The sequence below is a fragment of the Rana temporaria genome, chromosome 3 (genome assembly GCF_905171775.1).
Source record: "Rana temporaria chromosome 3, aRanTem1.1, whole genome shotgun sequence".
NCBI classification, from domain to species: Eukaryota; Metazoa; Chordata; class Amphibia; order Anura; family Ranidae; genus Rana; species Rana temporaria.
Genome location: NC_053491.1, coordinates 53,545,369 through 53,569,758, shown reverse-complemented (window position 1 = coordinate 53,569,758; position 24,390 = coordinate 53,545,369). Strand labels below are relative to the sequence as shown.

At 45.2% G+C, this 24,390-nt stretch overlaps 1 protein-coding gene across 3 annotated transcripts in view; it reads left to right on the top strand.

The window, feature by feature from the left end:
• USP8 (ubiquitin specific peptidase 8) overlaps positions 1 to 24,390 on the top strand; it is a 77,771-nt gene that overhangs the window by 21,262 nt on the left and 32,119 nt on the right. For all 3 annotated transcript variants that reach the window (XM_040342570.1, XM_040342569.1, XM_040342572.1), the window contains exons 5-11: positions 5,703 to 5,835; positions 7,770 to 7,821; positions 9,549 to 9,702; positions 13,824 to 13,986; positions 14,621 to 14,765; positions 17,368 to 17,636; positions 22,489 to 22,899. In XM_040342570.1, the coding sequence (XP_040198504.1) occupies positions 5,703 to 5,835; positions 7,770 to 7,821; positions 9,549 to 9,702; positions 13,824 to 13,986; positions 14,621 to 14,765; positions 17,368 to 17,636; positions 22,489 to 22,899 (1,327 nt within the window). The remainder of the gene's footprint in view (positions 1 to 5,702; positions 5,836 to 7,769; positions 7,822 to 9,548; positions 9,703 to 13,823; positions 13,987 to 14,620; positions 14,766 to 17,367; positions 17,637 to 22,488; positions 22,900 to 24,390) is intronic.

Here is a 24,390-nt window from a genome sequence, read left to right as displayed (position 1 = left end):
GTGAGTTATTTTTTTTAAAAAATTACAGGCCTACAGTATAAAACGCCAAATTTCCTTGCAAAATAATTGTACCGCTTTTGGTACGTAATTCCAGACAGAATCATACCGCCAGGGAGGTTAAGGATCCTTCAGGAAAGAAGTTGGAATCCTTATTGAAATCTTCCTTCCTGCTGGCAGGATCCGTTGCACAACCTGCTGTAGCAGCAGTGGGCCTGTGTCAGGTCCTCAAGGACCAGGTAAAAGAAGGGCTAAAGGAGTTCTCTCCAGAACAGGTCAAATTGTGGGAAAATTTGCCTAAAGCCTTATGTTTTACAATAGATGCTATGAGAGATTCAATCCAGCAAGCATCTCGTCTTACACTCCAGTTGGTGCATATGCGCAGAATCCTTTGGTTAAAACATTGGTCTGCAGAGGCACCATGCAAAAAGCTTCTAGCGAGTTTCCCCTTTCATGGTGAACGCCTCTTTGGGGAAGATTTGGAGAATTTATATCCAAAAGATATCGAGTGGAAAGACTACGCTATTACCAGAGAAGAAGAAAAATGAGCAACCTTGTTTTAAACGTTCAACTACCTCCAGCCAGTGGCGACAGTTTTTGTGGCTGGCTGAAAATGCCAAGGAAGACTTGGTCCAGAGAAACAAGAAGCAGTGGGGTTCAAAGGCTATCAAGCAAAACCCCAAAGCCTTTGCATGAAGAGGCGCCCCTGCTCGGCTGAGTGGGGGGACGGCTTTGTCAGTTTTCAGCGGCATGGCAGACAGAAATCCAGGACAAATGGGTAGTATCCACAATATCCCTAGGGTACAAGCTGAAATTTCGAGAGATCCCATCTTCTCGGTTCCAAAGCTCAAGGCTCTCCAAAGATCCTCTAAAAAAAAAGCATCATTCTTCAAAGGATTGGATCACTTACTGTCCCAAGGGGTGATCACAGAAGTACCCTTAAAGGAGCAAGGTTCAGGTTTTTATTCAAACCTCTTAGTGATCCCAAAACCAAACGGAGACGTCGGACCCATTCTGGATCTAAGATCTCTAAATCAGTTTCTGAACATTCGCCATTTCAGAATGGAAACTATTCGTTCAGTGGTCGCCACCCTACAAGGCGGAGAATTCATGGCGTCTATAGACGTCAGGGATGCATATTTACATGTGCCTATCAATCCCGCTCACCAGAGAGCCTCCCCCCATACATCGGGGTCCCCAGAGAGCCCCCCCCATACATCAGGGTCCCCAGAGAGCCCCCCATACATCAGGGTTCCCAGAGAGCCCCCCCTTCCATACATCAGGGTGCACAGAGAGCCCCCCCCCCATACATCAGGTTTCACAGACTTAAACATTAGCACAGTACCTTGTTTCCTCGTTCAGCCGAATACTGTACTGTAGGGGGAAGCAGAGAGCACAGCACATTTCCCTGCACTGTTTACTTTCAATTTTGAGGCTGACGGTTCTCACAGTGCCATGTATAGTTCGGCAGGGGGATGGGCTCATCTGACAGCCCTTCTCTCCCCTGATCCCGTGGCACACTGGTTGAGAATAGCTGGTTTAGATAACCAGGCCGGCGGGCCGTTCAAAACCGCGCCGCGGGCCGCCATTGGCCTACGGGCCGGACTTTGAACATGCCTGCCATATATGGACTTTATATCATTGTATTTTTTATTTATTTTTTGGTCTCACCTCCATAATATATATTTGATATACTTGATCTATTCATTTTGTGATCAGTTCACTAATTTTAACATTTAGTGCTGCACTATATATTCTTTATTCTTGTTACACTTTGTTTGTTGGAGTGCTGGCAGCTTTTTGGCATTTATCTTTGGGTTTAGCGCAGTTTTTTTTTTCCTTTTTTTTTTTTTTTTTTTTTTATATAATAAATATCCCCCAAAAACATAAACATTTTTTTTACACAGTTTAGGCCGATACGTATTCTTCTACATTTTGGTAAAAAAATCGCAATAAGCGTTTGATTGGTTTGTGCAAAAGTTATAGCTTCTACAAAATAGGGGACTGTTTTATGTCATTTTTATTAATCATTTTTTTTTTTTTTTTATTATCGTGACTGCTACATGGCGGACACATCAGACACTTTTGACACCATTTTGGGACCCTTGTCATTTTTACAGCGATCAGTGCTATAAAAATTCACTGATTACTGTAAAAATAACACTGGCCGTTAAGGGGTTAACCACTAGGTGGCGCTGTAGGGGTTAAGTGTTCCCTAGGGAGTGACTCTTACTCTTAGGGGGCGTGGCTACACGTGACACGTCACTGATGACCGGTCACGGGGAACGGCCATCAGTGACAGTTTCACTAGGCAGAATAGGGGGAATGCCTTGTTTACAAAGGCATTCCCCTGATCTGCCCTTGCCGACCGCAATCGTGGGCCTCCTGGTAACATCGAGTTCCCGGGACCTGCGGTCGCACTAGCAAGGCAAATTTAAAGGGACGTACCTGTATGCCAATCTGCCTGCCCGTGCCATGTTGTCATCGTAAATAGTTGTGCAGCGGTCGGCAAGTTGGGTAAAAAAACGCTGCGCAAATACGGTGTGACATAAAATATTGCAACAACCATCATTTTATTATCTAGCAGGGATCTTCAAACTACGGCACTCCAGCTGTTGTGGAACTATACCTCCCATGAGGCATTGTGAAACTCTGACATTCACAGACATGACTAGGCATGATGGGAATTGTAGTTTCTGAACAACTGGATGGCCGTAGTTTGAGGACCCCTGATCTAGGGTCTCTGCTAAAAAAAAAAAAAATTCTCATGTTTGGGTGTTCCAAAATTTTTACTTGTAAGCAACAAATGTCAGAAAAGGTTTGGTCTTTAAATGGTTAAACTTCCTTCATCTACACTCCAGAGTTCTTTCCTTTGATAAAGCGAAGAGATACTTTGTTTCCACTTATTAGCAAAACTTGGCAGGCTGCCTGGATTTTTATTTATTTTTTTCGCTGTGAGAACTCTCTGCACTTGTTAGAAAGATCGTGACATGCTGTTTTAAAGATCGGGAAGGGAAAAAGATTGCGATTTTTGATTCTTAACGATTATTGTGCAGCTCTACTTTCTAATTTTGAAGTGGAGCTTTACCAGTGTCAGGCTTCTTTCACACTATGGATTGTATGTCCGTTTTATAATATCCGTATTACACCTATTAACGGACGTTTATTAACGGATTTAATAACGGATACATACGGATAAATATTTTACCATTCTTCCTTTATTGAAAACGGATAATGTTTATCCGTATATATCCGTATACATCCGTTATATCATTCCTTTCTAACGTCCGTTAATAAAAAACATTTCACCCTTTCTTGAAGTCCAGCTCCAGAAGTCGCATGGATATTCAGGGGAACCCCGCCGTCAATTTAAAACAAAAATGACGTGCGGTTCCCCCTAAATATCCATAACCAGACCCTTCAGGTCTGGTATGGATATTCAGGGGAACCCCGCCGTCAATTTAAAACAAAAATGACGTGCGGTTCCCCCTAAATATCCATAACCAGACCCATTATCCGAGCACGTTGACCTGGCCGGCCGCAGAAAAGAGGGGGGGACAGAGTGCGGCCCCCCCTCTCTCCTGAACCGCACCAGGCCACATGCCCTCAACATGGGGAGGATGTCCCCATGTTGATGGGGACAAGGGTCTCATCCCCACAACCTTTGCCCGGTGGTTGTGGGGGTATGCGGGCGGGAGGTTTATCAGAATCTGGAAGACCCCTTTAACAAAGGGGACCCCCAGATCCTGACCCCCCCCTGTGTGAAATGGTAATGGGGTACACTGTACCTCTACCATTTCACAAAGGAAGTAAAAAGTATTGTAAAAAAACACACTGACACAAAAGAATAAAGTCCTTTATTAAAAAAAAAAAAAAACTCCAGCGCTGAAAAATCCACTCGTTCCCGGCTTCCAGCGTTGTCCTGATCCTGCGACGGGTGCGGGTGATCTCCCGCGATGAGAAGATCCAGCGTCGGGTGATCTCCGCTCCAGCGATGTGAAGATCCATCCATCCGGCGCAGCAGCATCCCGGACCTCCTCTCACCGCTGGGCACAGCCCAGCGAATGAGCGGCTGAAGCAGTGACATTTCTTATATAGAGGAGGCAGAGCCACCCGTCACGTGACCCTGCCCCCTCTGACGTACCTCTGCTACGTCACTGGGGAAGACCAAGAAGAGGGAAGACCTTTCCTCTTCTTGGTCTTCCCCAGTGACGTAGCAGAGGTACGTCAGAGGGGGCAGGGTCACGTGACGGGTGGCTCTGCCTCCTCTATATAAGAAATGTCACTGCTTCAGCCGCTCATTCGCTGGGCTGTGCCCAGCGGTGAGAGGAGGTCCGGGATGCTGCTGCGCCGGATGGATGGATCTTCACATCGCTGGAGCGGAGATCACCCGACGCTGGATCTTCTCATCGCGGGAGATCACCCGCACCCGTCGCAGGATCAGGACAACGCTGGAAGCCGGGAACGAGTGGATTTTTCAGCGCTGGAGTTTTTTTTTTAATAAAGGACTTTATTCTTTTGTGTCAGTGTGTTTTTTTACAATACTTTTTACTTCCTTCGTGAAATGGTAGAGGTACAGTGTACCCCATTACCATTTCACACAGGGGGGGGGTCAGGATCTGGGGGTCCCCTTTGTTAAAGGGGTCTTCCAGATTCTGATAAACCTCCCGCCCGCATACCCCCACAACCACCGGGCAAGGGTTGTGGGGATGAGACCCTTGTCCCCATCAACATGGGGACATCCTCCCCATGTTGAGGGCATGTGGCCTGGTGCGGTTCAGGAGAGAGGGGGGGCCGCACTCTGTCCCCCCCTCTTTTCTGCGGCCGGCCAGGTCAACGTGCTCGGATAATGGGTCTGGTTATGGATATTTAGGGGGAACCGCACGTCATTTTTGTTTTAAATTGACGGCGGGGTTCCCCTGAATATCCATACCAGACCTGAAGGGTCTGGTTATGGATATTTACCGGGAACCGCACGTCATTTTTGTTTTAAATTGACAGCGGGGTTCCCCTGAATATCCATGCTCAGTAAAATTAACGTCCGTTAACATAACGGACATTTACGGAGACATTTACTAACGTCCATGTGCCATAGACTTCAATGTTAAAATATAACGGACGTTAATATATCCGTTACTTGCAACGGACAAATAATTTACAAAAAATAGTGCAAGACCCGTCACATATTCCGTTATAACTAACGTCCGTATGTTATAACGGACTATTACGGATCTTTACGGAACATAAAAAAATCCCATAGACTTTAATGATATTTTATAAAGGACGTATAACTTCCGTTTTTTAACATTATCTGACGGATTTTAAAACGGATTATTAAAACGGATTTATTTTGTAGTGTGAAAAGGGCCTCAGATGTGGGCTGCCTCTTCTCTCCTTCCAGTACTAGTCTGAGGTGTCATTGATTACCCAGACAGTGGGCAGCTCTCACCCAATAGTGACCAGACTATGACAGACCCCACTCATTTCTCTCTAGCTTGATCCATGCCATTGGAGTGTGAAGGTTGTTTAGTGTAACTGTACTGCTATTGGGAGGGAAGGCAGGCAGTATCAGTGTCTTGCTGTATTCTTTTTTTTTTTTTTTTTTTTTTTTTAACCAATATGTTGTTGTTTTTATTAACTAAATAATAAAAAAATGGATGCAGCTAAACTAGTATTTCTGTGTGCATGCTTTGCTTTTCCATTAGGTATGAGGAAGCTGAAGTGCGAAAGAGACTTGAAGAACTAGACCGAGAGGAAGAGCAGAAGAGGAAGGATGCAAAGCTCCTACCAAAGGAAACTCCAGGAAATATTTCCCAGCATAGCGATAAAAGTTTATTGGTAATGTTTCCCATGCATGTAATCAAAAATAAAAAACTAGAATCATTCTAACCATCCAAATAATGAGCTGTACACCAAAGCCTCCATCTCCAGACGAGATTTATTGCAATGACAGCAGACTGCTCACTACTACCCAAAGCTAGGCAAACATGGTTCTTTCACAGCATGGCTGAATAATGTGGATGGGCACATATGTGGTACTTTTCGTTGTCTGTTTTTTTTGGTTGCTGTGACAGCTCACATCTGTCCAATCGGTACAGTCAGTCAAATGGTAAATTACCTTTCATTTCTAGACATCTGCTAACTCTTATGCCACGTACAGACGGTCGTTTTTTTGTGATGAAAAAAAAACGTTGTTTTTAAAAACGTCATTTAAAATGACAGTGTGTGGGGAAAACGTCATTTTATGTCTTCTGAAAAACGACCAAAAAAAAAATTAGAGCATGCTTCAATTTTTTATGTTTTTCAAAACGTCGTTTTTTGTGTCATAAAAAATCACTGTGTGTAGCTAAAACGACTTTTAAAACAACGTTTTTAAACCCGTGCATGCTCAGAAGCAAGTTATGAAGCGAGCTTCAATGGAAAAAAGTGGTGAATGTAACCTCGCTTTGCTAGAGCATTTTGAAAAAACGATGGTGTGTAGGCAACGTCGTTTTTTAAAATGAAGTTTCAAAAACGTTGTTTTATTTCATCACAAAAAATGACCGTGTGTACGCGGCATTACAAGTGTGACAATGCTCACTTAAAGTTCTTTCTTGAAATAATTGGTGATTATTGTTACAAGATTATGCATAATAAAGTGCAACCTGCAGTCTACAGGTTAACAGTTGGGGTGGCTTTTACTGCTGCACCTAGAGCAGGGATCTCCAAACTTTCTAAACAAAGGACCAGTTTACTGTTCTTCAGACTTACAGGGGGCCAGACTGTGGCCTTTGGGTGTAGAAATTGTCTTGGCATCAGTGAGAGTAAACAATGCATCTTTGGTATTAGGTGGAGGAATAGCACCCCATTGGTGTGAGTGAAGGAGCTAGTGCCCCATCCTTGGTCTTCATTGGGGGAATAGTGCTTCATGATTGGTGTCAATGGGAGGAATAGTGCTCCATCATTGGTGTTAGTGGGAGGAACAGTGTCCCATCATTGATGTCAGTGGGAGGAATAGTATCCCATCATTAGTGTCAACGGGAGGATTGGCACCCCATAAATGGTGTCATTGGGAGGAATAGTGTCCCATTATTGGTCATAGTAGGAGCAACAGTGTCCCATCATTGGTGTCAGTGGGAGGAATAGTGTCCGATCATTGGGGTCGGTAGGAGAAATAGTGTCCAGTTCTTGGTGTCAGTGGGAGGCATAGTGACCCATCATTGGTGTCGGTGTGAGGAATAGTGTCCCATCATTGGTATCAGTTGAAGGAATTGTTCCCCATCATTTGTATCAGTAGAAGGAATTGTTTCACATCATTGGTGTCAGTGGGAGGAATAGTACCTTATCATTGGAATCAGTGGGAGGAATAGTGCCCCATCAATGGTATAAGTGATAAGTAGAAGGAATTGTTCCCCATTGGTGTCAGTGGGAGGAATAGTGCCAGTGCCCCATCATTGGTATCATGCAAGGAAGAGATCCACATCATTGGTGTACCCCATTGTCAATGGAAGAAATAGTGCCCTGTTGTTGATGCCAGTAGCAGAAATTATGCCCCATCTTTGGTTTGAGTGGGAGGAATAGTGTCTTGTATCAGTGAAAGGAAAAGTGCCACAGGGGCCAGATAAAGGCAAGCAAAGGGGTCACAGTTTGGAGACCACTGATCTAGAGTTTGTCATACACCAACTATCTTTTACATAACCCTCCTAACTGCATTATTTACAGCTCTTCTGTGTATTTCCATTTTTGAATTTTAGAGTTTTAAAGTCTGAAATTTATTTATTTCTCTGTTTTAGGCAAACGGTAATAAGAAAGATTTAATACCCAAGAAGGAAACCTCTTCAGATGGTATGAATTTAAACAGTCCAGGTTTCTGTTCAGTGAAAGATCAGGTCTCCACTGCACATGCCATTGCCATCTGATATCTGTGGCTAAATAAGATTTACTGTAAGCTGGCCTTAGACCTCATTCATACGGATGCTGTGACCCACACACTGCACATCAGCAGTTGGTTTATGTGGCTGGAGCCAGGCCTGGACTGGCCATAGGACAAACCGGGCATTTGCCGGTGGGCTGCGGCCGCCTGCTCCGTGGCCTGTTGATGATCAGGCTGCACAGTGGGAGGTAAGCAGCGCCAGCGGCCTGGACGGGGTTAACACAGGTCGCGGCCGCCGCTCACCTACCGCTATGCAGCCATGACTGTGTCATGTCCGGGCTCTGGCGCAACTACCAGTGATGTTAGCGGCTGATTTGCTGAGCTGCGTGTCTCTCACATACAGCTCAGCCTCAGAGCCGACACTGACAGTTCTGCTCTCAGCTCGGACAATTCCTCCTCCATCCCCCAGATCTCTACTCCGATTTGCCCTGCCCACACCCCCTGTGTCTGCCCCACCCACACATACCCGGGAAGATGTGAAGCAAAATTTGGAACACAAGATAAAAGCTGCAGGCAGCCTGCCCCTGAGCCTCCATTCTGGGGTGAGTAAGCTCCCCCTCTGTCCTGCCTCCCAGTTTATATAAAAACAAATTTAAGGGGTGCTCTGTGGACTCTGATGCAAGAGGGGGTCTTTGGTGAGCAGAGACCCCCTTATATCAGAGTTCCCCTTTACACCAGAGTCCACAGCATTCCCCCTGTGGACTCTGATGCGATGGGGTGTCTGTGCAGACTCTGATGCACAGACCCCCATCGCATCGGAGTCCGCACAGACCAGGGGGGGGTCCGTCTATCCTGTCCCTGGGAAAAATTGGCTGCTCAGTATAAAATGCCCGGGCCTATTTTTTGTCCTAGTCCGGGCCTGGCTGGAGCTGTCAGGTGCTGCGTTGAGGGAGGCTATGTAAGTCTATGAAGACACAGCCACTCGTCCTAATTTGACAAGGGTGCGGGTGAGAGGCCCTGACCTCACATTGTCTGCATTAGGGCACCCTTAACCTGTATAATTGGTGTACAGGCTTCAGCAGTCATACACAGAGAAATAATTCAATAATTCAAGCCATGGCTGGCCCTGTCGGCATCCTCCCGTCTGAAATTCTGGGGAAAAAATGGGCTGAGCGGATTTTTTTTCCAATACAATCCGATCCAATCAGATGCAGCCACTGTTGGGATATTGTGACAGTGGCTGATGCCGATGTCCGAATACAATAGCTGCCAGGGGAGATTCCTGCATCCACACTTTTCACCGTGGATGAGGGAATCAGAAATATCTTGGGCTGAACAAGAGAAATCTTACAGTATATGGCCACCTTTAGATATCTAGTAGGTGATCATCTTGTATACAAGCAAAAAGCAGAATATAGTCAGGGCTCCACTGTGCATGCCACACATATATGGTTAGTTAAGCTTTAGATATCCAGTAGCTGCTCATATTTTATACCTTTTCTTTAACATAGTAAGTTTAGTCATATGTTTGTATGAGATGATTGGAAGCAAATATATTACAGCTGCTAGCACTCCCCAGAGTACAGTACTAATATGTCAGAGAAGAAGTCCAGCTTCTAGTAGCAGTAGTAGCTCAGTTTTGCAACAGTGTGTTTTATTGAGTGCAATTGGTTGGTGTTTCCTTGTTTCTTCTTTATAGTGCCTCAAGGATCTATTACCCCAGAGAAATTATTTGCAATGATGAAGGACCCTGAAATGAATGTTATCATAATGGATGCTCGAAAAGCAAATGATTTTGAGGAATCTCACATTCAGCGTTCTGTTAGCGTTCCTGAAGAGGCCATATCTCCTGGGTATCAACATTAACATACTACTTATGTGTTTTTATTTTTTTTGCACGATTGCTGCTTTTTATGATTACCATGAATTATGACAATAGGTTTTTTAAAGGTGGTTCAGACATAGGAAAAAAAGGGGGGCATATCTTGCCAGTGCATAGGTAAATGGATTACACGCCTATTTTTTTACACTAGAATCTGCCATACTATTGAATCCACTGAGCTGCTAGGTGGGTGGTAAGGCTTTTCCCTATTTTATATACCCTTTAAAAATCAATGTCATCCAAAAATAAATTTTAAGATTAGTCAGTTTACAGTGGCAAGAACAATTATGTGAACCCCCTTGGAATTAACTGGCTTACTGTGCCGCCTGCACTCCGCTTTTTCGCCGAAGTTGCTTCCAGTTTTGCGGGCTCCGGTGCGTTGATTGGTCGGAGCCGCGATGACGTCACTCCTGCATGGGTGCCGCCAGTCACGGCATGGGTACTGAAGAAACTGCACCAATGGCCCATTTCTTTGGTGCGCATGCAACGATGACGTTGACACCAGCGCATATAGTGAAAATCTCTTAAACTGTGCAAGTTTAGGAGATATTTACGTACCTACAGGTAAGCCTTATAGGCTTACATGTAGGTACAACTGGTGTAACAGAGTTTACAACCACTTTAAGGTCTGGGCTCTGGCTGGGCCACTGAACACATTTTTTTTTCTTTTCTGGAGCCAGTCTGTGGTGGAATTACTTTGATGCTTAGGGTCAGGGTCCTTCTGCATCACCCAACTTCTATGAAGCTTCACCTGGCAAACAGCCACCCTGTTTTGGTAAACTTGGGAATTAATTTCCCCCTCGGTGATGGCAAGTGGTCCAGGCTCTGAGGCGTTAAAGCAAGCCCAAATCATGATGTTCCCTCCACCATACTACACCGTTTTTGGGATAATGTTTTGATGTTATCCTTTTTACGCCATACATAGTGATTAGTATTTTTGCTGATTATTCAACTTTTGTTTCATTAGTCCAGAAAAAATAAATTCCCAGTAGCGTTGGGGTTTGGCAAGGTGCTCTTTGGCAGACTTTAGGCATGCAGTCACATGCGTTTGTTTTTTTGGCGAGCAATGGTTTGCTCAGTGGTGTTCTGTCATGGATACCCTGGCTGCTCAAAGTCTTGCATATGTTTGCCTGTTCCAGTGATGTCTTCAAGCCTTTAGCTGTTACTGGTCGGTTTTTCCTTGCCTCACTGAGGATTCTGCATTGTGCCTTGGGAGCCCTCTTGGCTGGGCACCCGCTTCTAGGAAGAGTAGCCACAGTACATAAAAAAAACAAAAACGATCGACTTCGAGGGTTGTAGCTTGGCGACCTGGGATTGCAAAGACCCCAAATTTTGGGGGCTGGGGTAGGTAGCTGAAGTCCTACCCCACCACTGTTTAAATCTCCTCTCATCTATGGTTCCAGAGATACAGAGCTCCTTGCGCAGCCTGTCAGAAGCTACATACAGAGCAGGCAGTTTAAATACAAGCTGGCACACTGTTTGCAGCAGACTGAGAGGATGAGCTCACAGTGCCTCTCCTCACTTCTTGGAGGCACTGAGCTCAATGGACAGCTTGGAGTCTTGGACCAATGGTAAAGTACCATTGTCCCAAGTTGTCCAATTAAAATGCTGCAGAGGAGGCATGCCTTTCACTGCAGTGTCATGGAAGGGGGCATGTGTCTAAAAGACAAATGCTCCCTTCCCGCCCAGCCCTCTTAACTACAAGGAAAACATGTTTGTTTTTTCTATACTGTGAAAGATGATGTTCTGCCGAGTAAATAGATACCTAACATGTCATGTCACACTTGTGGTATGGCGCCAAACTTCAGTACTTAAAAATCTCCATAGGCGACACGTTTTAATTTTTTTTTACAGGTTACATGTTTAGCGTTACAGAGGAGATCTAGTTGTAAAATTATTGTTCTCGCACTAAAGTTTGCTGCGTATGTAACCTGTGTGTATCTGGCTCCGATACTAGCCAGTGCCTCACCAGCCACTGACCTCACCGCACGTTCATTAATTTGTTAACTCATGGAACACTTTGAGATTGCTTTGTATCTCTTTCCAGTGTTATGTAGATATTATGTTGATCGTATGTTTTCAGAGAACTCCCTTTTGCAAGGCATGGTTCGGATCAGATAATGCTTCTTGGGTCGGCCATAGACTGAGCAAATTTATTTCCTACAACCTCTCCAGACAGTGTTGACGGTGGAATCCTGTCAATATAGTATTACTTTCATTGCTTCGCAGTATAAATGAATCTGTTATAGTAGTGATTATCTGTAGTTTTTGTACTATGACACCTTTTTTTGTTTTTAACCTTATGACAAGTGATACAAAAGGTGTGCTGCTGCTACTAAATGTCTTAGGCCAGCCACAGACAGAGTGATTTTTCTTTCCTGCAACCATCAGTCAGTGTTTATGGGGGTATCCCTACAGAGCCATTGTGTTCTCCCAGGTAGGGAGTGGGGGAAGCCGCCTATCGGGAGAACAGCGTGTTTTTTTTCCTAGCATCTACAACAGCTGCTAGCACTAATCACATTTATAATCCGGCAGGCTGGTTGTACCCAAGGTGATTGATCGATCAACTTGGGTACATTCAACCTACCCATGCATGATTGTGACTTGGATAAAGATAGAAAAACAGTTGATTCTAAGAGATTCACATACTTTTTAATACTTTTTTATTTGCCATTGTACATACCAGTAGATGTTTCGCAGACATCAGTGTCAAGATTCCCCTGCAGTAGTTTGTATCTGGATCTCCTTCTACAAGGCTTTAACTTGTGTTTTAAGCCTGGTATACACGGGCTGAATATCGGATGGTTCAACAGAAACCGGCGACATTTGGCCCGTCTGTACGGCAGCCTGTCCGTCAGAAGCTGTTGCCCGAATGTCTGGCTCTGTAGAATGGGCATCCGATCAGAACATAATAGCTCAGCAGGGAGGTCTCTGTACTAATATTGCATAGCTAGTACAGTGACCGCTCCTTTCGTTCAACCCGCTCAGTGTGCACCAGGCATAATATGTATGTGTTAAAAAAAATTAAAATACCATATATACTCGAGTATAAGTCAAGTTTTTCAGCCCTTTATTTTTAGTGTGGAAATGCCCCCCTCGGCTTATACTCGAGTCAGTGTACCTGAATGATGCGACGCCCTTCCACATGGCGGCAGCCGCTACTTTAATCCGCGGCTTCGGCCTAGTCTTTGGATCCGGCGGCCATCTTGCTCCTCCCGGCCTCTCTACCAGCACTGTATCCTGGCCTCCCAGGTGTCTGGCTCCCTCATCGCTCGCAGATCCTGTTCCACTGGCGGGGGTCTGAACGGAACGGTGCCCTCTTGCAGGGCGGGAGCCCAAAATCCAGACCGCGGCTTCGGCCTAGTCCCGGGCTCCGGCGGTCATCTTGGTACTCCCGGCCTCTCCACCAGCGCTGCATCCCTCCTTTCCTGGCTTCTGCACTCAGACCTGCATCCTCCAGGTGAGTGGCACAGTGAGGTTGCAATGGGCACAGTAATGTTGGGCACAGTGATGTTGCAACGGGCACAGTGATGTTGGGCACAGTGAGGCATGCAAATGGGCACAGTGAGGCGTGCAAATGGGCATTGTTGACGCTCTTTTCCACTTACAGTAGCTGCTGCATTCTCACCCTAGGCTTATACGCAAGTCAATATGTTTTCCCAGTTTTTTTGTGCTAAAATTGGGTACCCTATATTCGGGTTGGCTTATACTCCAGTATATACAGTAACAACAAAAAGAGAAAAGTGCATGGATCTTGTGCAATAAAAAACAGTAACTTTATAAAACAGTGACTACTCAAATATGCTCAACTTGTGGTGGTGAACATAAGGCCAGCAGGGTACAGTTCTGTATAGGCCCATTTGCCATAACCAGTGGCAGGGCTGGAGTAGAAGGTAGTAGCTGATATTTCTGCAGGCGAGATCCGCTCCCAGATAACCGATGCATCAGCAAACTGAACCTCCTGGCTGCCCTGAGATGTAAAAAGGAGTACAAGCTGTGTACAAGTGGTGGTCCTAGTGGTGATGTAAATATTATAGTAGTACTAATAAAGACGTAAAATTGTTTTTGAGATCTTCCCTTTTTTGTCCTCAGATTTACAGCATCCAAAATTGAAAGCAACCTTCCAGAGGTATCAAAAGCAGTATGGGACGGAAGGGGTAATGCCGACTACATTGTGCTTCTTGACTGGTTCAGCTCGGTGACAGATTTAAAGCTTGGAACAACACTTCAAAGTTTAAAAGATGCACTCTATAAGGTAAGGCCATGAGACGCATTCTATGTCAAATTCTTATTGGAACTTTCTCGCTCGTTGTCGGATTTTAGTTGTGTTCCCAAGGTAAAAGTTTGCATTGCAGATGTTAACTTGCTCCTGGCAAAGCCTTCATTATCCTAATAAAGCCAGAAAGGAAAGTTTCTGTTCTCCAGTCAGATTTAGATTGCTATCTGTAAGTGCAGATTAGAAACCGGAGTTTATGGCTGATCTCTAGGCAGTTATAAAAAGAAACGTGTATACATTTATCAATTCATAAAAAAATGCCAGAATTAACACCAACAATCTTGTATTATGATGATTGCATTTAGCTAATGTACGTAATGATCATATCCTTTGTAATAATACATTTTTTTGTAATACAGCGCTGTGTAAAGTGATGGCGCTATATAAGTACCTGAAATAATAATAGCTAACGTGTTGCAGAATTAGTATTGTATTCAAGTTAATAGAGGGTCAGCAATAGCAGCCTCCATATTTGTGTGTTCATTTTTTTCTTCGTTATTCAGATTCCCTGGCTTTGTTTGGGGGTGGTCCATCTATTTTACAAAACCTGAATGAGAATTAGAAGTATATGTATGTACATGTGAAGCAATGTCTGTTTTTGTTTTGCTTCTAGTGGGAAACTAAAACCATTCTCAAAAGTGAACCTTTCATATTGGATGGCGGGTATGAGAATTGGCTTCTTTGTTATCCAATGTTTACCACAAATGGGAAGGTATCTGTACCAAGGCGAAGCCAAGCTGAAAACGCGATGTTGTCCTGTAAGTACACAGCTCATCCAGTTTTTCTGTTTTGTACTCCACTTGTTAGTTTTGTAATATTATTTGACAAAAAAAAGTCACGTTCTTGGGGTCCCAGTTGTCCAACCAAGATCTGTGCCCTTCCTGACTCTGAAAACATCTATCGCCTGCATAATTCAGTCGCCCCCTCATGATCACCAATCTGATAAAAAAAAAATGTGTGTATATATAAGTATATAGTAAAAAAAATGGCTGCTGAGCGTCTATTTCCATCGTCCTCTCACCTCCCCCAGGCTGCTGATTAAACTGCAACGATTTTGTCCCTGCACTCACCCCTCCTGTATGATTGCAGGGTTAGATTTTCATTATTGTGCAAAACTGCAGAGCTTCCACTGCCTCAAAGTGCTGACCCGGCCTCTGACAATCTTAACCACATCAATACCGGGCATTTTCACCCCCTTCCTGCCCAGACCAATTTTCAGCTTTCAGCGCTGTAACACTTTAAATGACAATTGTGCCGTAATGCGACGCTGTACCCATATGAAACTTTGATAATTTTATTCCCCACAAATAGAGCTTTCTTTTGGTGGCACTTCGGCGGGCAAGCGCATTGGATGCCGAGTGACGCGGCGTGGCACGCTCCCTAGAGGATCAGGAAGTAAAATACAACATATGACGGCAGCCCGGAAGGGACAAAAGGGTTCCTGCCGCTGTCATATGACTATACGCGGTAGGGAACTGGTTAAAGTGTTACAAAACCAAACATTTTTTTTACCTTTTAATGCATTGTTTGCATTACGCTAAAAAAAGTTTTCAGTTTCTCTGTGCCCCCCATTCCCTGTGTGAAGGATAAGAAAGGGGAGAAGAGATCAGCTCTGTGCACGGCTACATCTTTTCTCCTCTTGTATACTCTTCACACAGCATTCTAACAGGAGCCATTGGCTTTTGCTGCTGTCAATCAGATGCAGTGAGGAGGAAGTGGGGGCGGGTTTAAGTCCCGCTGTGTAAGGCCCATTTTACACAATCTGCCTGCAAAGATCTGTCTGTCTGTTTTTTCAGGTGGATCTGAGCAGGCCACCCATTGACTTGTATGAGCAGGCGGATGTCAGCGGAGATGTCCGCTGACACCCGCCTGCCATCCGATCTAAAAAGGTCCACTCAAAACAGACAGACGGAAACGTTCGCCACCCGTCCAGCGGATGGTATCGGATGAAAACGGACAGGCTGTCCGGTTATATCAGATCTCACCATAGAGGACAGCGGAGCTCTGACAGGTCCATCCCTTTACAGTGAGCAGAGATTGGCCTGTCATCCGCGGGCTCAGCGGGGATTAATGGAGCGATCCCCCGCTGAGCTAGCAGAGTGCGCCGAACAGATCAGCCCTGTGTGAAAGGGTCCTAAGTCTATGAAGCGCGGCTCCATGGATACACAGGTTGGGAGCACAGGGGCTACTCTCTCCCCATAGCCAGCGGGCTAGCTATGGTAAATGTAGAGAATTGGGAGAAGATGGACAGCCGCACTCCAGAAGAACTTCAGAAAGTTGTCTTTATTCGATAAAAGTAGGCATACAAAACAAAACACAGCCACAGAAGGGGACAGCCGACATGTTTCGCACTATGTTAGTGCTTAGTCATGGCATTGGCATTGCCAGCACCTTGGTTTCCTGAGAGGTTCCTTAATTGCTCACAAGACCCACCTGGAGCGGTGACTCCCTTCTTCCGGGCTAGCTATGGTAGTCCCCCAAAAGATCGCCGCTGGGGACACCAGAAGAGGAGGATCGGGGCCAGGTAAGTATAACATGTTTGTTATTTTAATAAAAAATAAATAAAAAAATAAAACTATTTTGACTTTAGTAACACTTTAAGCTCTGCTGTACACTAACAACCCATGCATGTTACATGTTTTATAAATGAAGCTCTGCTCTATTCCCTGCATCGTGTTCTTTTACACTGTCTGCAGAAGACTTACATGTTGGTGATCTGCTACTCCACTTATGTGGAATATCATTGTGGCATATACAAGAGATACAGGAGCCCAAACCTCAGACCAGTGTAAATTTAAGGATTGACAGTACAAATTGTTAGATGGCGCAAAGATTATTAGGGTATAAAAAAATAACTGGAGTAAACTAGATAGGCAGTAAAATGAATAATTATATAGTTCAATAAATAGTCCAATGAATTGTCCAGGGGTAAAGGAATGATGGTCTAGCACTCGCGGCAGCTACCATAAAAGCAGAAGCAGGCTCTGGGATGTATAAAAAAGGAGAGAAGGTGTGCCAATCTAAGTGCAGCAACATAAAAAGTTTAATGGGAGTATGTATAACACACAGCCAAATGGCTACTCACATGGTGTAAGAAGTAAAAGGCATATATAGAGCAATCTGTTCCCGTGTCAAAGAGTCCAGATGGAGATTGCAGCGATCAATATCCAACACAGAATCCTCCTCCAAAAGGATTGTCCTAACCTCTCTAAATTTTGATCTACTGACAGAGGCAATTCCTCTTCATAAATGTAACCTGTAAACTTTTGTTTTGGGTGGCCTGTCCAATGTGTGGGACAGTGCAGTATAGTGTGTCTCTGGTACCCTGTACTCCTATGAAGTATTTTTCTTTTGTCGCAGTGAATTTCAGCTACCCATCTCTAGAGGAGCCTCCACAACTGCCAGTTCCAGCTCCGTCCATACTAGTTAAACCAAGTCCACCACCCGCCACCCAAGCTGAACCTACTCCTGAACCAGCACCTCAAGCTGCCCAACTACCTGAAGCCAGTAAAGGAGAAAAGATAAAAGCTATTACTTTGGAGAAAATTGAAGAACCTGTCGCTGTTACACAGATTCCAGAGCCTGCTCCCCAAGTCCATCCTTCAGATTCTGCCAAGCCTATACCACATGTAAGCATGTATAATGTGTGAATATATAACGTGTGAACAAATTCCCTTACAATGTGTGAAATACTTAGCAGTTCAATCTTTTGATTAAAAGGAACAAAATATAGTTTTATTATATAAATTTAAGGTATTTTTTTCTGATTTCCAGTTTTGTAAATTAGGCCTTAAAGGAGAAGTGCAACCAAAGCTCATTTGGCTGTACTTCTCCTGTGGATCATAGGAGTACAGTTTGTTCTGCACTCCTGTGACCAGTTTTTAGCTGAAGCCTGCTGTCGGCTGACGTCACAAAGCCAGTTCACGCTGGGGAAGGATCACGACCATATGGTCAGGATCCACCCAGAAGCCTAGATTGGCACCTGGCTCAGCCTCTTGGTGAGCTGCTGAGAGCCTGAGCCAGCCGCTCCTAGCCCCTCTGTAGCCTATTGCTCCAGTGAGTGCTGGAGGGGCAGAGCAGAGAGCCAATGACTGACAGTCACAGGCTCTCTGATCACAGAGCACTGAGAACCAATCGATCGTTGTTCTTTGATCACTCAGTTCTCACTCTTCGAGTTGCCAGGGAACTGATGCTGCATCCACCTAGGTAAGTATGATTTAAAAAAAAAAAAAAAGTGTTTTACTTTTGCTTTTCCTTAAAGGGGTTGTAAAGACAAAAATATTTTCCTCTTAATTTAAAGTCTGACAGTAGCTGATAAAGTAAAAAGTAATGTTTTGCATTATAACTAGTTTGATACCTGTTGACATCGAGCTGTTTTATTCACCTCCAGCACTCCTGAATCGTTATTCTCACTGACTTCCTGGTTTGCGGTGCGCATTCATTCTTGCTACATCACGGCCTAATGAGAACTACATTTCCCATTAGGCTTAGCCTCCATGCCTGTGAGGGATAAGAGAGCATCTTCACGCAGGGCTGTAGTCATAGGGAGGGGGTGAGCACATTCTGCTTTCCACCATGCAAAACGGCTCAGATGCTGGTGGAAAGCAAGAAGAGGAGAGACAGGAAATGGCATTTTCAAACCTGGATTACTGTATTTTGGAGGTCAAAAGGAAAAATTAGATAAGTGATATTTAAACGCTCTAGCTTACAGCAATCAATTGATCTAATAAAAAACGAACCTTTATTGTTCCTTTAAGAAGTTGAACTTGGCCCAAAAACTTGATATTTGCATATAAATGTAAATGGACACAGAGAGCGGGGCTCAGGAGCGAGCACGCACTAGTGTCTGCATGGCAAGTGGCTTGCTATGGAGGCATTCGGCATGGGGGAGGGGCCCAGAGTGCCAGCAGGGGGACTCAAGGAGAGGAGGATTGGTGCTCCTCTGTGTAAAACCATTACACAGAGCTGGTAAGTATGACAAGTTTGTTATTTTACCCAAGTACCTTATTTTCGCCCTGAAAATGTAGCTGTGTGAGTTTTTTTCTTTTATTTTTTTTTATTTTTTTTGCAATGCTTGTGAGTATTTAATAGTTGAGACTAGAACAATTATAAGTGTTTCTATAACTGACATTTGCTGGACAGCTTTGCCTGGAAAAATAGCTCTACTATCTGGTTGAACAGGTAAAAAACAGGGGTGAGGGGGAGACCCAGTTATACACACTTGGGTAGATTCAGGTAGGGGCGCGCTAATTTGCGGCGGCGTAGCCTAGCGTGTTTACACTACGCTGCCTTAAGTAAGAGAGGCAAGTGCATGATTCTGAAGGCACTTGCCTCCTTACTTAGGGTGGCGTAGTGTAAACGCGGCGGGCGTAAGGGCACCTAATTTAAATGGGTTGGAGGGGGGCGTGTTTAATGGTAATGAGGCTTGACCTCACGTTTTTGACGTTTTCTGACTACTGCGCATGCTCCGGGCGCCTACATTTCCCAGTGCGCATTGCGGCTAAGTACGCCGTACGGGCCTATTGATTTTGACGTGGACGGAAACTACGTAAATCCCGATTCGCGGACGACTTACGCAAACAACGTAAAAATTTCGAATTTCGCGGCGGGAACGGCGGCCATACTTAACATTACTATTCCACTAGAGCCTAGCTCTAACTTTACGCGGCCTATCTCTTACGTAAACTGCGTAAAAGTACTGCGTCGGCCTGGCGTACGTTCGTGAATCGGCGTATCCCCTCATTAACATATTCTACGCTGACCGCAATGGAAACGCCACCTAGTGGCCATCCAAAATATTGCAATCTAAGATAGGACGGCGCAAGCCGTCGTATCTTAGATATGTTTAAGCGTATCTCTGTTTGAGCATACGCTTAAACTTAGGTCGGCGTAGATTCTGAGTTAGGCCGACTTATCTACTGATAAGCCGGCCTAACTCTTTGTGAATCTACCTAACTGTCATGTAATGTAAGGCTATTGACAGGCTGTCAGAAATGGGGTAATGTTTTATCCTAATCGTATAGTACAAAACACAGGCCAAGTATTCATAGACCCTGTGTTTATAGGGCTAATAACTTAAGGTGATTGGACAATGGTGCAACTTTTGAGGACATGCCGTTTGAATGCCATCACTATAACCCTATATAATTCTTTTAGTCCACCATTTTTTTCTAGTGTCCTAAGGTGATGAGCCTCATTTTCCCTTATGGTAACATAATTCTTGGGTTAACTGGTTAATTTTATCTTTGAATTATTCAATCAACTCTTCACTTTCTTCTAATACCACAATAGTGTTAGTGCACCCGTATCGCTGCAAGCTCAGGAGCGATACCCCACAATGTTGGGACAACCTGTAGTTTCTTTCAGCACAGGATCCTGCATAGTGACCTAACCTTAGCACATCGTGCAACGTGTGAAGCAGAGGCTGCTCTTTTATTAGGCAAATTAGGCGGTCGCCTAAGGCCTCGCACTCACAGGGGCCTCGCGGCTGCCTAACTTGCCCAATGCATTACCCCAGTTTTGAGGGGACAAAGGACCTTAACGCTGCTGTGCTCAGGCAATGTTGAGCCCTGACTCAGGAGGGGAGTCGCCAGCATCCCTAACAACCAGTGAATATCAGTGACCCCACCCCTTGTGATGTCAATGATCCAGCATGCCCTCAGTCAATGATGTCACAAGGGGGCGGGTTCACCAGGTGACATCACCGGGTGCCCCCCGCCCCTTAGTTATTAAAGCGCAGGATCTGGAGGCCACCTTGTTAAAGGGGGCTTTTAGATTCCGATAAGCCCCTTGCCCGCAGACCCCCACATCCACCAGCCAGGGTTGTGGGGAAAAGGGCTCTTGTCCTTTGAATAATTTTTCCCATCATGGGCGTGAGTGGGGCCCCATGTCAAGTTTTGCCTAAGGCCTCACAAAGCCTAGAGCCGCCTCTGGTGTGAAGTTAGCTGCCAGGTGTCATACAGGTCTAGGCTTTGGTCCATTCTTATGGAACCTAGACCCTGAAGTTGAGGGTAAGCCCACCAGAATTTAAAGGGGCAGGTATTTTAGAATTGCCAAATAATATAAAGTATCTGTTATTAAAAAGCCATAGTCCAGCTTCAGTCAAGTGTCTTGTCCTAGGCTTAAGGAAGCATGCCATCAAGTCTACTGTAGGCAGAAAGAAGCTATTCCTTAACACTGTAACCAGTTACAAGGTTGGAGGCAGCAGCAGGGAGCTGGTCTGTGTGAAATATATGTACACATATAACCAAGAACTGCACAGGGATTGGGATTTAGATGCTAATGTAATCTATGGGACAGTAACTTGGTCCAAGTAATAAATGCTGACTCTGGGTGATCCCTGAAATAAAGATGACCATAGCCTGCTTGTAGGCATTCTCATGGGAAGTATTGAGACATCTGGGAGAAGCAATAAATAACTGCACATTATATGCTCCGCTTTAGCGTGTGGCTGGCTCTCAGTGGTGGACAGCTGTCAGGGTTGGTGAGATGTAACAGCAGTGCGGTGTGTTGCGCTTCTTTTGCGATGACATGCAATGCCTACTTGTGCTTTGTGGTAAAAGTCTACGGGGCAGATCCTCAAAGAAATTACGCCGGCGTATCTGTTGATACGCCGCGTAATTTCAAATTTTGCGCATCGTATCTTTGTTTTGGTATCCACCAAACAAGATACGACGGCATCTGTGTTAGATCCGACAGGCGTACGCCGTCGGATCTAAGATGCAATTTTCCGGCGGCCGCTGGGTGGTGTTCACGTCGTAATCCGCGTCGAGTATGCAAATTGGCTTTTTCCGATGATCCACGAACGTACGAGCGGCCGTCGCATTCTTTTTTTTTTTTCACAACCGTCGCATTCTTTTACGTCGTTTCCGTTCGGCTTTTTCCGGCGTATAGTTAAAGCTGCTGTCTGGTGGCGTACTCAATGTTAAGTATGGCCGTCGTTCCCACGTATAATTTTGAAATTTTTACGTCGTTTGCGTAAGTCGTCCGTGAATGGGGCTGGACGCCATTTACGTTCACGACGAAAACAATGACGTCCTTGCGACGTCATTTGGAGCAATGCACCCTGGGAGTTTTGACGGACGGGGCATGCGCAGTTCGTTCGGCGCGGGGACGCGCTTCATTTAAATGAAACACGCCCCCTACTCGCCGCATTTGAATTCCCCGCCCTTACGCTGCGAGAAATGCACTACGCCGCCGTAACTTACGGCGCAAATACTTTCTGGATTCAAACCAAAGCCAGGTAAGTTACGGCGGCGTAGCGTATCTCAGAAACTCTGTGCCGGTGCAGATCTTTGAGGATCTGCCCCTACATGTCTACATTTTACCACAACTCGCTGCACCACTCCTCTGCGCTGCAATGTGAATGGGTGATTAGCATTTAGTCAGTGTGCAAAGGCGTGATTCTCCACACTGAATGATCCCGTACACTTTCACTAAAATGTAATGCTTGTTCTAATCGTTTTTTCTTTTTTGTTGTAGATCGACCGCACAAAGAAACCTTCTGTGGTGGTTAGCGACAGCCCCAAAAAGATTAAGACTGAGGTCAAAGACAGTAAAGCAACAATAAATGGTAAAGTTATCCCCGATCGTTCCACGAAGCCAGCGTTGAACAACAAACTCTCTAAAGTAGACGTGGATAAAAACACTCCAGAGAAGACGGAGAGGCTTGTGGAAGACCTCACAGACGTAGGTGCACCGGAAGAAAAAGAAACCATTAAGAACAGTATTGCTGAGCCTGACCGGGAATCCCCTCAAAAGAAACCAGAACAGGAGAAAAAAAAGCAGACGGTGACTGAGAAAGAAAAGAAGGATATAAAAAGCACAGGGGCAGATCAAAGTGTTTCTGATGAAAGAAATAAAGAAGTGACCATATCACCCATTCTAAAGAAGGTGAGACTGTGGGTCCAGAGTTATTCATACTATGCATATACACAACTTTCTTCACTTTCAAGTGGGCTGTTCTTTATTTTCCCAGACACTCCTGAACCCAGAACGCCCAGTATTTAGATATAAAACACTAATGCAGTTATGTGTGGTGAAAAAAGTACTGGGCCTCTTGCACATATGCGCTTGAACCCCTGCAATATAAATGTCCATTCACTATACTCCTGTGTACACAGGCACCAGCATATACCCTGGTACAGCCACACACGGGCATACATGTCTATAGCTGGCTGTATGCAGTACCTGAGCTTTCCAGGCACATTCACTAGAATTTACATTGCATGGGCTGAGATGCCCTTGTGCAAGAGCCCCTTTTTTGTTTTTTTGTTAACGCAACAGTGTAAGTGCTTACATTTGATATGCATCAGTCCCCTTTAATCACTTCTACAGCAGCATGCTTGCAAATGTGCTTGCAAGTAGGAGAGAGCAAAATATTGGGTTATCGGACTGCTGCTACTTTATTATCCACCCGCAGGCTGGCGGCAGGGAGGGTACTATGTGCAGGCCCGTCGCTACAGGACAGGCAAAACAAACAATTGCTTGGGGCCCCGAGCTGGCCTGGGGTCCCCAACTTCCCCTCCCCTGCTCCTCTTCCTTCCTCCTGGAGTCCTGTCAGTCTGGCCGGGTACCGCTCACGGTACAGGAGATTTATCTTCCTGTTCCCGGCCGGACTGACAGGAAGTGCACACTAAGTGCTCACTTCCTTTCAGTCCGGACGGGAACACAGGAAACAATCTCCTGTACCGTGCGGTACACAGCCCAGGCACTATCTAATAGGGGCTGGGGACCCATAATGATAGAACACTGGACTGACAGGAGGAAGAGGAGCTCGGCCACGCTACAGCGGCAGCCTACAGGGAAGATGTGGAGGTGAGATTAGAAAAACATAGGGACAAGGGGGGGGGGGGTAAGAACATGGGTTTGAAAAATTATTATAGCGCTAACGTAGTCTTTGCGTGCGGGGGGGGGGGGTGCTTGGGGGCCCCCATTTTGCTTGGGGCCCCCAAATTCCTTCAAACGGCCCTGACTATGTGCAGGAACCTTTCTTTGCCCGCTGACAGGTTAGCACAACTTAAATGAGAAGTACAGCCAAAGCTGTGAGAATCGAGAGATCAGCAGTGTTTGATCGCTCGGTTCTTAAGCCTCGTACACACGATCAGTCCATCCGATGAGAACGGTCCTAAGGACCGTTGTCATCGGTTAACCGATGAAGCTGACTGATGGTCCGTCGCGCCTACACACCATCGGTTAAATAACCGATCGTGTCAGAACGCGGTGACGTAAAACACAATGACGTGCTGAAAAAAAACAAAGTTCAATGCTTCCAAGCATGCGTCGACTTGATTCAGAGCATGCGCGGGTTTTTAACCGATGCTTTTGCATACTAACGATCGGTTTTGACCTATCGGTTAGGCGTCTATCGGTTAAATTTTAAAG